Source organism: Rhineura floridana, chromosome 9, assembly GCF_030035675.1.
Source record: "Rhineura floridana isolate rRhiFlo1 chromosome 9, rRhiFlo1.hap2, whole genome shotgun sequence".
Taxonomy (NCBI): Eukaryota; Metazoa; Chordata; class Lepidosauria; order Squamata; family Rhineuridae; genus Rhineura; species Rhineura floridana.
Genome location: NC_084488.1, coordinates 66,721,871 through 66,735,267, shown reverse-complemented (window position 1 = coordinate 66,735,267; position 13,397 = coordinate 66,721,871). Strand labels below are relative to the sequence as shown.

The 13,397-nt window shown below is 41.5% G+C and overlaps 1 protein-coding gene across 3 annotated transcripts in view; it reads right to left on the bottom strand.

Annotated features, from left to right (window-relative positions):
* ZNF827 (zinc finger protein 827) overlaps positions 1-13,397 on the bottom strand; it is a 175,826-nt gene that overhangs the window by 41,252 nt on the left and 121,177 nt on the right. For all 3 annotated transcript variants that reach the window (XM_061584772.1, XM_061584773.1, XM_061584774.1), the window contains exon 8: positions 10,363-10,463. In XM_061584772.1, coding sequence (XP_061440756.1) covers positions 10,363-10,463 — 101 coding nt within the window. The remainder of the gene's footprint in view (positions 1-10,362; positions 10,464-13,397) is intronic.

Genomic DNA, 13,397 nt, shown 5'->3' with positions numbered 1-13,397 from the left:
AGTGGTCGGATCACAGTCTCTTTCAGGGAGGCTGGGACCACTCCCTCCCGCAATGATGCTTTAACCACACCCTGGATTCACTCGGTCAAACCCTCTTGGCAAACTTTAATAAGCCAAGAAGGGCAAGGGTCGAGAGGACACATTGCTGGCCGCATCATCGCAAGCACCTTGTCCACGTCATCAGGCTGCATCAACTGAAACCATTTCCAAGAAGTTGCAGCAGACATTGCACTGGACACCTCATTGGGGATTATATATGTGGATGGGGCATCAAGACTGCTACAGAGGCGGGCAACTTTACCTTCAAAGTGCCTTGCAAACAATTCACAGTGGGCCTCCGAAGGGTCTAAAACTCCATTTTCTGGATCTGATGTCAACAGATCCCTGACAATACAGAAAAGCTCCATTGGATGGCTACTTGAGGATGCGATGGAGGCAGAGAAGTGGGCCTTCTTCGCTGCCCTCACCACCACACAGTAGGCATGGTTATGATGTTTTACTCGTGCCTGATCGGCCTCACAGCATGTCTTTCGCCACTTGTGCTCTAGCCATAGTCCAGCCTGTTTTGTTTTCCTTAGTTCACTGGAGTACCAAACTGCAAACCAGGCTCCACAATGTTGGAGAGGGCGTTCGGGGGCAACTGTGTAAAGAGCCTGACACGCCTCGCTGTTCCACAGCGTAACAAGGGCATCAACAGGATCACCTGTTCTATCTACTGGGAATTCCCCCAGGGCATTCAGGAATCCAGTGGATTCCATTAGTCTCTGGGGGCGGACCATCTTAATCTGTCCACCACCCCTGCAGGGAATGCTCAGAGCCATAAGTCTATACTTCACCAGGAAATGCTCTGACCATGATGATGGGATGACATCCATCTCCCTATCTCCAGATCACCCCTTCCTCCATCTGGAGTAAAACCAAGTTGAGGGTGTGCCCTGCCCTATGTGTTGGGTCGGTGACACCATGGTCGTCATGGACATCCCAAACTATAACACTAGAGGCAGCCTCAGCATGGACACTGAAATCACCCAGGACTATTGTTCTGGGGTCCTCCAATACCACAGCTGAGATGGCCTCTGCCAGCTCAGTCAGAGAAGCTGCCGGGCAGCAGGGTGGATGGTACACCAGCAGCAATCCTAGTTTACTGTCTCCTTGGCCTGACACCAGGCTCAGGCCCTCACAGCCAGCTCCAAGACAGAGTGGTTTCCTGGTGACAGAGAGGGAAGTTGTGTAGACCACAGCAACTCTTTCCCTCCATCCATGCAGCCTATGTAGGGTTACCAGGTTCAGGGCCTGAGACTGATCCTGTATCTTTAGGAGAAGAGAAAATCAGCCAAGTGCAGGTGTTCTTGCAAAACTTAATGGGAAGAACCACAAGGTGGAATTCTCCTTTCCCCCTGCACAACTTTTAAAGATACAGAAGACGTCTTGGAGGCCGGGCCTCCTCCAACACCACATTTCAAATGAGCTGATTTTTCTCTTATCCACTTTTTTCACTGTCCAACTTTCACATCCATACATAGAGATCAGAAATACCATGGTCTGAATGATCCTGACTTTAGTGTTCAGTGATACATCTTTGCATTTGAGGACCTTTTCTAGTTCTGTCATAGCTACCCTCCCCAGACCTAGCCTTCTTCTGATTTCTTGACTATTGTCTCCATTTTGGTTAATGACTGTGCCGAGGTATTGATAATGCTTGACAAGTTCAATGTCCTCATTGTCAACTGTAAAGTTACATAAATCTTCTGTTGTCATTACTTTAGTCTTTCTGACGTTCAGCTGTAGTCCTGCTTTTGTGCTTTCCTCTTTAACTTTCAACAGCATTCGTTTCAAATCATTACTGGTTTCTGCTAGTAGTATGATATCATCTGCATATCTTAAATTATTAATATTTCTCCCTCCAATTTTCACACCTCCTTCATATTGGTCCAATCTTGCTTTCCGTATATGTTCTGCGTATAGATTAGATAAATAGGGTGATAAAATACATCCCTGTCTCACACCCTTTCCGATGAGGAATCAATTGGTTTCTCCATATTCTGTCCTTACAGTAGCCTCTTGTGCAGAGCATAGGTTGCGCATAGGACTACCAGATGCTGTGGCACCCCCATTTCTTTTAATGTATTCCATAGTTTTTCATGATCTACACAGTCAAAGGCTTTGACTGTAAAGCACAGGGTGATTTTCTTCTGAAATTCCTTGGCCCGTTCCATTATCCAACGTATGTTTGCAATATGATCTCTGGTGCCTCTTCCCTTTCTAAATCCAGGTTGGACGTCTGGCATTTCTCGCTCCATATATGGTAAGAGCCTTTGTTGTAGAATCTTGAGCATTACTTTACTTGCATGGGATATTAAGGCAATCGTTTGATAATTACTGAATTCCCTGGGATCCCCTTTCTTTGGAATTGGGATGTATATGGAACGCTTCCAGTCTGTGGGCCATTGTTTAGTTTTCCGTATTTCTTGACAGATTTTTGTCAAAATTTGGACAGATTCAGTCTCAGTAGCTTGTAGCAACTCTATTGGTATGCCATCTATTCCTGGTGATTTGTTTCTTCCAAGTATTTTAAGAGCAGCTTTCACCTCACATTCTATAATTTCTGGTTCTTCATCATACGGTTCCTTCGTGAATGAACCTGTCATCCTGGCATCTCTTTTATAGAGTTCTTCAGTGTATTGCTTCCATCTTCCTTTTATTTCATCTTGGTCAGTCAGTGTGTTCCCCTGTTGATTATTCAACATCCCTACTCTTGGTTTAAATTTCCCTTTCATTTCTCTAATCTTTTGGAACAGGGCTCTTGTTCTTCCCTCTTTGTTGTCCTCTTCTATTTCTATACAGTAACTATTGTAATAGTTCTCTTTGTCTCTACGTACTAGTTGCTGTATTGTTGCATTTAGGGTTCTGACTGTGTTTCTATCTCCTTTTGCTTTTGCTTTCCTTCTCTCTTTAACCTTTTTAAGAGTTTCTTCAGTCATCCTTTGAGGTCTTTCTCTCTTTTTAACTAGAGGTATTGTCTTTTTGCATTCTTCCCTGATGACGTCTCTGACTTCATTCCATAGTTCTTCTGGTTCTCTGTCAACTAAGTTTAAAGCCTCAAACCTGTTCCTTATTTGATCTTTATATGCTTCTGGGATGTTATTTAAATTGTATTTTGGCATTATGATTGCTTTATTGGTCTTCTTTAACTTTACTCTGATTTTTTATATGACCAGTTCATGATCTGTACCATAGTCTGCTCCTGGTCTTCTTTTCGCAGAGAGTATGGAACTTCCCCATCTTCTGCTACCAATTATATAATCAATTTGATTCCTATATTGACCATTTGGTGACGTCCATGTGTACAGTCGTCTTTTCGGTTGCTCAAAAAATGTGTTCGCAAGAAACAAATTATTGGCAAATAAGTCTTTCTCCTGCTTCATTTCTGTCTCCTAGGCCCCATTTCCCCACAATTCCTAATTCTTTCGTTAAATAGATTTAACAGTTGCGGGGTGCGGCTGATGTTTTGGTGTATATCTCGGGAACCAGACCACCTAGAAACTTAAATTTTTTTTTAATTGAAGCTGAGAGTCCGGAGATTAAGGTGGGCCAGCTGGCGAGCCAGAAGGGACCCCCAGAAACCAGAGTCTCAGGCCGAAAAATGGAGATCTGGCAACCCTATATATAAGTGAGATACATACAAGATGTTTATGGCCTGGCATAGTGGTGCTTATGCAAAGGCCTTAACAACACATTAGGCTTCATCTCAAATGTAGTCCCATATTTAGTTCATGACTTTTAATTTTGCTCTTCTCCAAGTTGCTTCTACCCTCTCTGGGGGGGGAAATACAGGTGCCTGTATATATTCCACAGAAGGTGTAAAAGAAGTGGGGGGGGGGATTTTTGGCTGGAAAGCAATGTGAGGGGAAAAGACTAATTTAACACAGTGCAAATGGAAGCACCATCAACACCCTACTTTGCGTTGATGGTAATCCAGAGCACCTGTGCAGTGACACTGTTTGTTTAATACTAACATATGATTCTTTTCTCCTTCAACATAATATAAAAGACCTCAGCACAAACTATCACTCTGCTTGCGTTGCAGTATCCACATCAGAAGCTTAGAGTCATCCTTCTGACTTTCAAATCCACAGATTCATTTCAGGAAGCCGTTAACAATTCAATCATATTTCACAGGTTTCCTAGCCAATATTGGGCTGGTGTGATGTTACTGCTGACCTTTGTTTTTCAAAGTAACTCTTTAACTTTTTCTTTCTTCTTCCATTTCTAACTCTTTGCTATGTTTAATTCTTTTTACGTTCTTTCATTAAAAGTTTCTTTGTGTACCTCAGCAGTTCACTTTTTTTCTTATATAAATAAGCCCATGCCAAGTTTTTCCCAGGTCCTTGCAATCCAGATGTACTGTTTTCACCAGCTATAGATTAAATTACTTATAAGACAATAACTGAGACATTATATAAATCATGAACCACATGTCTAATTTCCCAGTTAATTTTAATGAGGTGTATAATGTGGGCCATGAGGTGAATTCAAAGAACCAACAAATACTGTAGTTACAATATGCCTCTGATTGATAACCATTATTAATTATATTTGTTAGTCACTTTTTTCCAAACTGCAAATACAAAATGACTTACAACATTAAAAACAGATATAAGAACAAGAATAAAAACATCCTAAAATACTTGGACTACCTAAAAGCAAAATCCAACTCCTCCCTTCCTGAATAACAACAAACAGAAAATTAAACTTCAAAGGTCTGGGTGAATAAAAATTTTTTTATCTGGTGCCTAAAGACTGACAGTGATGGTGCCAGGTGTGCCTCTGTGGGGAGAAGATTCTCCAAATGGGAACCACCACTGAGAAGGCCTGTTCTCATGTTGCCCCCCTCTGCACCTCCCTAGGAGAGGGGACACACGGAGAAGGGTTTGGATAATGAACATGGTGTCCTACTTTCTTTATTCAGTGTAACTGGCATGATATGGCAATTCTATGAATCATAGCTGATATGTGGGAGACATTTAAACAAAACTAAACTATTGTGATTGTTAGGAACATTGGAAGGTGCTTTATATCCGGTCAGCCTATTTGTCCATCTTGTCCAGTATTGTCAATTACTGGTAGCAGCTCTCCATGGTCTGAAGGCGAGCTTTTCTCCATCACCTGCTACCCTGATCCTTTTAATCAGAGATGCCACGGTTTGAAGCTGTATGCAAATGATGTGCTCTGCTACTGAGCAATGGTTCCTCACCATGTATGCAATGATACTTGAAAATTTTAGGATCTGCATCCACTCTTTCAACACTTTTCTTAATGTGACCATAGATTTCTTCCTGTACTCCAGATTTTGGGCTCTGGACATTTCCAGTTTGTGAACTACAACTATGATCCTTTAGGGGCTATTACGCAGAGCCTGAAGGACTCAATAATAGATAGAGACTCTAATAGAAGAAAATGTAGAAGAACATACATTCAGTGAGACAAATATATAAATAGGGGCACGGGTAAATGTCTGAGAAGCTACAGAGAAGAGAGAGAGAGAGATAAAAGGTTACATAAATGAAGTCACATTTAAAGATTGCCACATTGATAACTAGAAACATTCTCAAATGAAAGCTGAAAATATCAAGATTCTAATAGAACTGTGGGCGATCCCTCCATCAATGTTTCTGGAATTCACATCATTGGACCAGCACTGTACTTCAACATATCCTACTCCAGCCAGTTCTTGCTGTTCAGTCCTCTGCTCTCCTTCCCATCTTACTATTCTTAGTCCTGCTAGAGCACTCTAGCCAATCTACACACCCAACTAACCAAGCAGGAAATGCTGGCAGGACTCTTAGTGACACAGATCAGCAGATATCTTAAGAGTAAAGAAGCATGTATGCTATCACTCACAGGAGGTTAGGCATTATATGTCTATTGGCACTGACAGCTTCCTCAGTGCCGTCCCGAAGATGATGTCTCATGGAGTGAAAGGGTACTTTAGTCTCTGTTTGCATGCGGTTACTTGCTCTTCTTTTTAACTGTTGTGGTGCTGCCAGTAGTAGATCTATCACTAGAATGAGATCAACTATATTTCACATTGACTGCTAGAGAGCTTTTCTAGCCATACTCCATGCCCCATGTGTGGAATGCTTTCTGAGGTGCTTGGAGCTCTTATATTAGTTTCTACTGTAATTTTATAAAAGGGTACAGTTCTTCTAAATGGCTCACTCACAATGTCAACTCAGTGTGCTGTGGCAGTAAAAAAAACACCCCTCAATGTGAGAAATAATAATTGATTAAATTAAACAGCAATTTATGATAGTTTCATTAAATGTCTATAGAATATCCACAAAGAGAGTACTGAATGAAATTCTTATTGCCTCAGCTCAAGAAAGCAATAGGAAAGGTGGAAAAGGACAAAAAAATCAGGGAGATGTGTGACTTTTGTTTATTAATATAAATTAATAAACTAAATTAACCTCTGAGGAAGAGGTTCAATGGTTGAGATTTTTTTTGAGCAAGGAAAAAAAGGATTACTCCATGGGTGACAAACTAGGTGTTCAAAAAATCATGAGTCGTTGGGGAGAGAGAATCGGAAAGTGTTATTAATTTTCTCCATCAGGACTGAGCTGTGGGCAGCATTCTGAGGCAAGTCAGGAATCAGGAACCAGAAGCTGTGAGACAGGTCAGTGGCCAGAATCGATAAACAATCAGAATGAGAAGTCAAGCCACAAGGCAGAACCAAAGAGCATGACCAGCAACGCAACATACACAAGAGCTCAGGCACCCCTTAGGCGCAGGTACACCACAGTTCAGATGAAAAAGGAAGCCCTTTATATTTCTACCTGTCCAGAAAGGTCCAATGGTGAGCCTGGATAGGTGGAGTCAGTCCGGACTCTGAAGGGTTCTTCACTGAGAAGGCTGCCCTCTGTTCAGTGATTCACTACATGGCAGTCACATGAGGTTCCACCTCCTGACACTCTCAAAATAAAGATCAACATCTGCCACATTCCATGCTGTGGAACCACAGAGCAGAAGAGAAGAATGCTCTGGCCTCTGTCATCTGTCAGGGGACCAAAGGCCTCTGAAGGGCTATACCTTCTGTCTTCCAGGAATAACATCATGGCAAGGAGAAGACCAGCCTGGCTAGAGAAGGAGCAGCTGAAGGGAGTTTGCTTCTCCTCTCCCTGCCAAAAAGAACACTTGATTCCAGATGTCCTGGGACCACAATAGCGTAGTGGCAAATTCAGAAGTGCAAAGTCCCTTCATAATAGTTACAGCTTCTAAGATTATACAGCTTTCTAAGATTATAGATTAATCTGCGCAGGTATGAATACTACTTTCTGCATCTCTATCATTGTGACAATTTTACTGACCACTCACCAGAAAGAAACTGCCAGTTGCCCATGGACTCCAGATGTGAGGTGAAGTATACTCTGGCCTATGCCATCAGCCAGAGAAACCTTTATCTAGGCAAGACCATTCACATGGGAAGATCAGCCTGTTTCTCTAACTGGAAACCGATGCCTCCTTATGGCTCACCACTTTGTGATATACCTCTTCTACCTTTCCCCTCAGCTCATGTGTCCTGTCTTTTCAGTTTGTAAGCCTGAAGGTAGAGCCACTCTTTTTTAATATTATTATTAATGTGAGCCACTTTGGGAGACAATATTTGTCTGAAAAGTGGGATAATAATAATATGCAAACTCTTATGTAATGCCATTGATAGGGAGCAGGTTTTAAGATAAACAAAATGAAGTTTTTCTTTTCCTAGTATATAATCAACCTATGAAACCCACTGTCACAGGACTGGGACAATATATGGACCATAGCACTGTTAATGGTTACCCATTATAAGTTCCATAAGAAAAGTTTCTATTTCCAGGGAGAAAACATACCTCCATCTATCTAGATCTACTAAACAACATGGATTGTGCATAATGCCCTTCTTGTGAACTCTGCTGTGGTATCTAGTTGGCTACTGTTGGGAGTGTTAATGATCTGGATTGCTGCTTCTGAAAGACTTATTCCAGTAGCACATTCTTTTGACTCCTGTGGGCTCTCTTCAGTTTGGAACCTTTGACTCTTTCTCTTCCTTCTCTCCTTTCAGCTGAGCATGTCCTTTCGTACATGTCGGAACAGACAAAGCTATCTTATTTCAAGTCAGACCATTGGTCTATCTAGCTCAGTATTGTCAACACTGAATGGCCGCAGTTCTCCAGGATTTCACACAAGACAGGAGTTTTTTTCCAGCTCTACCTGGAGATACTGGGGATTGAACCTAGGACCTTTTTGCATGCAAAGCATATGCTCTGCCACTGAGCTACAGCCCTTGCATGTGGATATACAGTAACCAGGAATACACGTGGGAAAGGCGGGGGGTGGGGAAGAGAAGACAGAATTTACATGTATTTCCATCTCTTTCTCTTGATTGCCTACCTGCAACCTTCAGTGGTACATTGTCATGGTAGGTTTTTTTTGAGAGCATAGGAATTTACTTCTTTATTCTCTGAGACCATCGCCTTAGTGACATAAGACACATGGTGTATTCTGAGAAAGCCACTTGGCCCTAGTGAACACTGCTTTTGTATCTTGGTGACAAATTTATGGAACTATAGTAGGATTTCTTTTCTCTAAGGCAGATGATTATTTCCTAATTAACATGTTCACAGCATACAAAAAATAAAAACACACATATATTACAACCAGACAGAAGCTTGAGCTCTTGCAGTTCTGCTGATATCGAGCTATGACCTCATCCAGTGAGTTTAATTTGATCTTCCTTCGGTAATACTTTAATGCTTTGTTAATGTATTTTGACAGGCCAACATATCAAATATTAACATTCCCCATTTGCAAGGAAAGTGGATTTAACCCACACATTGATATTAACCAGTTATATACTTAGAAAAGGGGGAAAGAGGTGTCAGGAACTCAGTTTTGCATGTATGCCCAGGCCTGTTGTCAGCACATGTCAGGGTTGGGAAAACACAGGGGCTCCAGAGGGTCCACCGCAGCTGATGCCAGCACCCCTTTATTTTGTATTTGCAGACAAGAAATAACTATGCTCTCTGCCACAGCTTTGCTTTCACCTGTTTTTGTTAGCTCATAGCATGCTGAAGTCAGTATTTAGTTTTAAGTACATCTTTTGTCAAAAACAGCAAGCAAACCACCAGCTCTCTGTGTGTGCTCTCTCCCTCATGAACCTAACCATCTTCTTTGGATTCCAGGCAAGATTTTTGGACAATTGCACAACATATGCAGACATATGGAATTTGCCCTACCACACTTTCAACTGAAGTTAATGTCAGGTTATAGCAACATTAGACATCCTGGCAGGCAGCCAATAATCTTTTCTTGCTAGGAAAATTGCAGATGGTGGTCACATCCTGCCTCCTTAATGTTAGAAAGATCCGGCTGATATGCAGCAACGAAATAAATAAAATAAATATTTCAGTAGCAACAAGGGATTCTAAAGAGCCTACAGCCAGGTTAGCCCTAGATACAGTGAAATCCTTTTGACAGGTTTCTAACAGCATGAAAGGATTTAAATTGTACAACTTGGTAGCAATAGCAAAGTGCTTATCTATGCAGATGGCAAATCAAAACCAGAAAGTCATGTTACAGTTCTTTTCAGTTTGTTAACCACTATGAAAATATTTTGGCAAGTATGATGAATTGCTCCAAAATAGAAATGGAGCAGAACTTCAGGTGAAAAACTGGAAATACATAATCCACTGCAAAGGATCTTTTGTTTCTTGAAAATAAGAACAATTATAAATGCTAACAAACAAAAACAAAAAACCCCAAATCCAATACCTAGAAGTTTAACTGTCATAGTAACAAGCAATCGTTAACCCATCATGACAAAATTGCAGCTGGGTTTATATAGATGGGGAAACAACCCAACAAGTCTATGGAATAAAGTAAATGTTATATGTGAACTCTCTTCCTGGAACATTATGGGCTGAGGAATTTCTAATCAACATCTCGTTTCACATTATTTTTCTAGGCTCAATTACTTGTTGACTATAGAAGACTATGGGTGAAATTCCATGTCCCATGAGTGGAAGTCTGATTTGTTTGCTCCCAGACAATATTGGATGTCACCCCATATCAATGTGCACTGCAAGTTTCTGCAAGCAGCTAATGAAAATGATTATTACTATTTTTTCTAGCTGAAGAATCTAACCCCAACTAATTCCAAGTAACATTAATTCATGCTAAGTTAAACACATTTTACTTAGCCAACTATATTTTCAAGGCCTATGAGTTGTGACTTTGATATATTTTATTCCAGGATTTGTACTGTTTCTGAACATGACGAGGACTTTTTAATTGCAATAGTGCTAAAGACATAATATTCCATACCTGGTACTGTTGTCCTTCCATGAACAGCAGTCTCATTAGACAGATCTTTTGAGTTGGAAGTGAACGGTGATTGTCTAAATGTATCTTCAGGAAAAAAAGGGCTGAGGAGAAAATGATTTATTTTAAGCGGACATAATACTTATTAGAGGGAATCATTCTAATGCACCGTTAAGTATGTTTGGTGCTTCTGGTTACAGTTCTATCACTCAGAGTTGAAAATTGCTTTTGACATTAAAATGAAGGCTACCCTTTGCAACAAAATTTCAATCATTTTTTTCAAAATGACTGTAGTTCATCACAACTGAAATCGGTATTAGTGTCATGTATCAAAACTGAAAAACTCAGGATTTTTGTAAATAATACTTTGGAGAAAGAGATAAACAGAAGTGGCTGTTGAGGTGGGATGGAGCTGCTCACCTGTCACTGATACCACTACAGTTTACAGGATGGGCATGGGGAAGGGTAGGGTGGTGGTATGAGGGCACACCAGCAGAAGTGTCAGATTGGCTCTGCCTCAGCATCCACACAGCTTTGACCTTCCTGCCACCCCGCCTCACACCATCCACGTAAGATGCAGTGACACCACTGTCAGGTGGGCAGCCCTGCTCCACTATACCAGCCGCTACTAAAGTTAAAGTTAATAAAACCCCAATGAGAAATAATATATTTTTGTTGCATGACCTTTCATTTCCCCAGCTGTCATATATGAATAACCACCACCTTCTACTTGGTGTGGTTAGGATCAGGAAAGTAGCATTAGCAGACATTTCAAGGAGACATGCATGCTCCTGAAGCCCAGTGATGTTTGTGCAAAGGAATGTCAGGACATGGGACAGTATATCAGGTTTTATAGAGTGCCACATTGCAAAGAGCTCAAACTTCAGACATATGTTCCAACAGCATGTCCAAGCCAAGTTAATCCAGCTGGTGTGAATAAAGTAAATGTCAGTATGATGACTGACAGATCCTGTCTGTATATTTTTCTATAGCCATTTAGGTTGTGACAGGGAGCTCTAGGGCTACAAACTGACAAGCATGTATGCCTTTTTATGTAGCTTATTTATTGAGGTAATTTTCACATGGAGAAAAAAGGTTCAGTTCATGTTCAACCTAACAGGTAAAGCAGGTAAAACTTGGCCCCTGCAGAGTGAAGTTTTTGTGTGGGTAGATCGCATACGACCTTCACTTTGAATGATGGACTAAAATGATGGGAATAAGACGAGTGTGGGGAATCTTTGGCCCTCCAGATGCTGCTGAATTACAGCTCCCATCACCCCACAAGCATGGCCAATGGCCAGGGCTGGTGGAAATTGTAGTTCAGCAACATGTGGAGGGCCAAATTCCCCAGACATGGAATAAGACTTAAAAGGAATTCACAATGGAAGAGCCAATGGTGTAGCGTTTAGCGTGTTGGACTAGGACCTGGGAAACCTGGGTTCAAATCCCCACTCAGCCATGAAGGTCACTGGCCCTGGGCTTGTCACAGCCTCTTGATCTAACCTGCGTCACCAGGTTGTTGTGAGGATAAGATGGGGAAGAGGAGAACCATATATACCACCTTGAGCTCCTTGGAGGACAGGTGGGATATAAATGCAATAAATAACAAATGGTCCAAATACAATGGATTATTATCTTGGGTATACTGTCCCCAATTGTTTGAGATTCAACAGATGGATTCGTTCTCACAGTTGGGGTCTATCAGAATAAGGAAAGATTGGGAAGGACTTTAATTGCTCATGTCACATTGTTTTAAGACTGAAATACTATAATCTATTATTATGTGGCATAGCTTGGTTTGACAGAATAATCTGATTATGTTACACCATGATATAGCGTGCCTCAGCTGCTTGTGCTGTTTGCATACGATAGCTATGTTGTCTAGTTGCCTGCAAATAGGATAAAGATGTTGGTGTTTCAGATGTTGGTGGACTCCAACTCCTATCAGACCTAGCCAGCATGGGCAACACACAGGGATGATGGGAGTTATGGGTCAACATCATCTGGAGGACCACAGTTTCCCATGCCCACTGAATGTGCTTATAGGAGGCACAGCCTGAAGTGGTTCATTCTTGGATTGTTATAGCTGCTTGGGGCTTGTCCTCACTGAAGTTTAATGTGGATCTGATGCTGCTGTGTCTGTTTTTGCATCCATACACCATCCTCCACATTCAAGTACTCCCTGTACTCCCCCCCCGAAAATCTGGGTTTTCCCGATCTGTGGATAATCCAATGGGGAGGGGAGAAGTCTAATATAAAATTGCATATTACCTATCTGAGCATGCAGTGAAGCACATTGGTTTTTTCCATCAGTCAAAAGGAAAGGATGCAACCGGTGCCTTTTTCCACTGGTTGCTGCTGAAGGCAGGTTTGTGATGTTTTTTATTTTATTTTTAAGACAGCTCTTTTACGCAGAACTGCTCTTGCACAAAGCAGCTGTATTAAAAATAAAATTTGCCTTTTCAGGTACAGGAGGTGGAAAAAGAAAGGGGATGAAAGTGAGTGGCAGCATTCCATGCCAGTGACTCCAAATCCTCACACGTTAACGACACACAGCAGGAGTATATCCCATCAAGCACTGCTCACTAGTATGGATGTGAAACACCGAGATAGATTTTAAAGGTATAAAACTAAAAGTGCTCATGTGTGGATGAATTTGCAGAAATGTGCATATGGCAACAGCAACCCTCGTAGACATTAATAACCTAGTGTGGGCACAGCCTCGGGCTTCAATCCAATATATGTCTCCTCAGAAGTAAGCTCCACTGAGTTCAATGGGACTCCCAGATAAGTGTGTATTGATTTTCAGTCTCAGTTGACTAGACTTGTCAGCATGCCTGGGAAACTAAAGTTCTGCCTTGTTCTGCTACATATGCTGAAAGGACCTAAGAAGCAGATGCAGTTGCATGGGCCACTGCGTTTTCCCTTTCTAGCATTTGCTGAATCTAAACTTAATGAACAATGAGATCTCAAGGAAAGACCCGAGACTAGAGAATCACCCCACTTTGGAACAACAACTCTGCAATAATCAATCATGA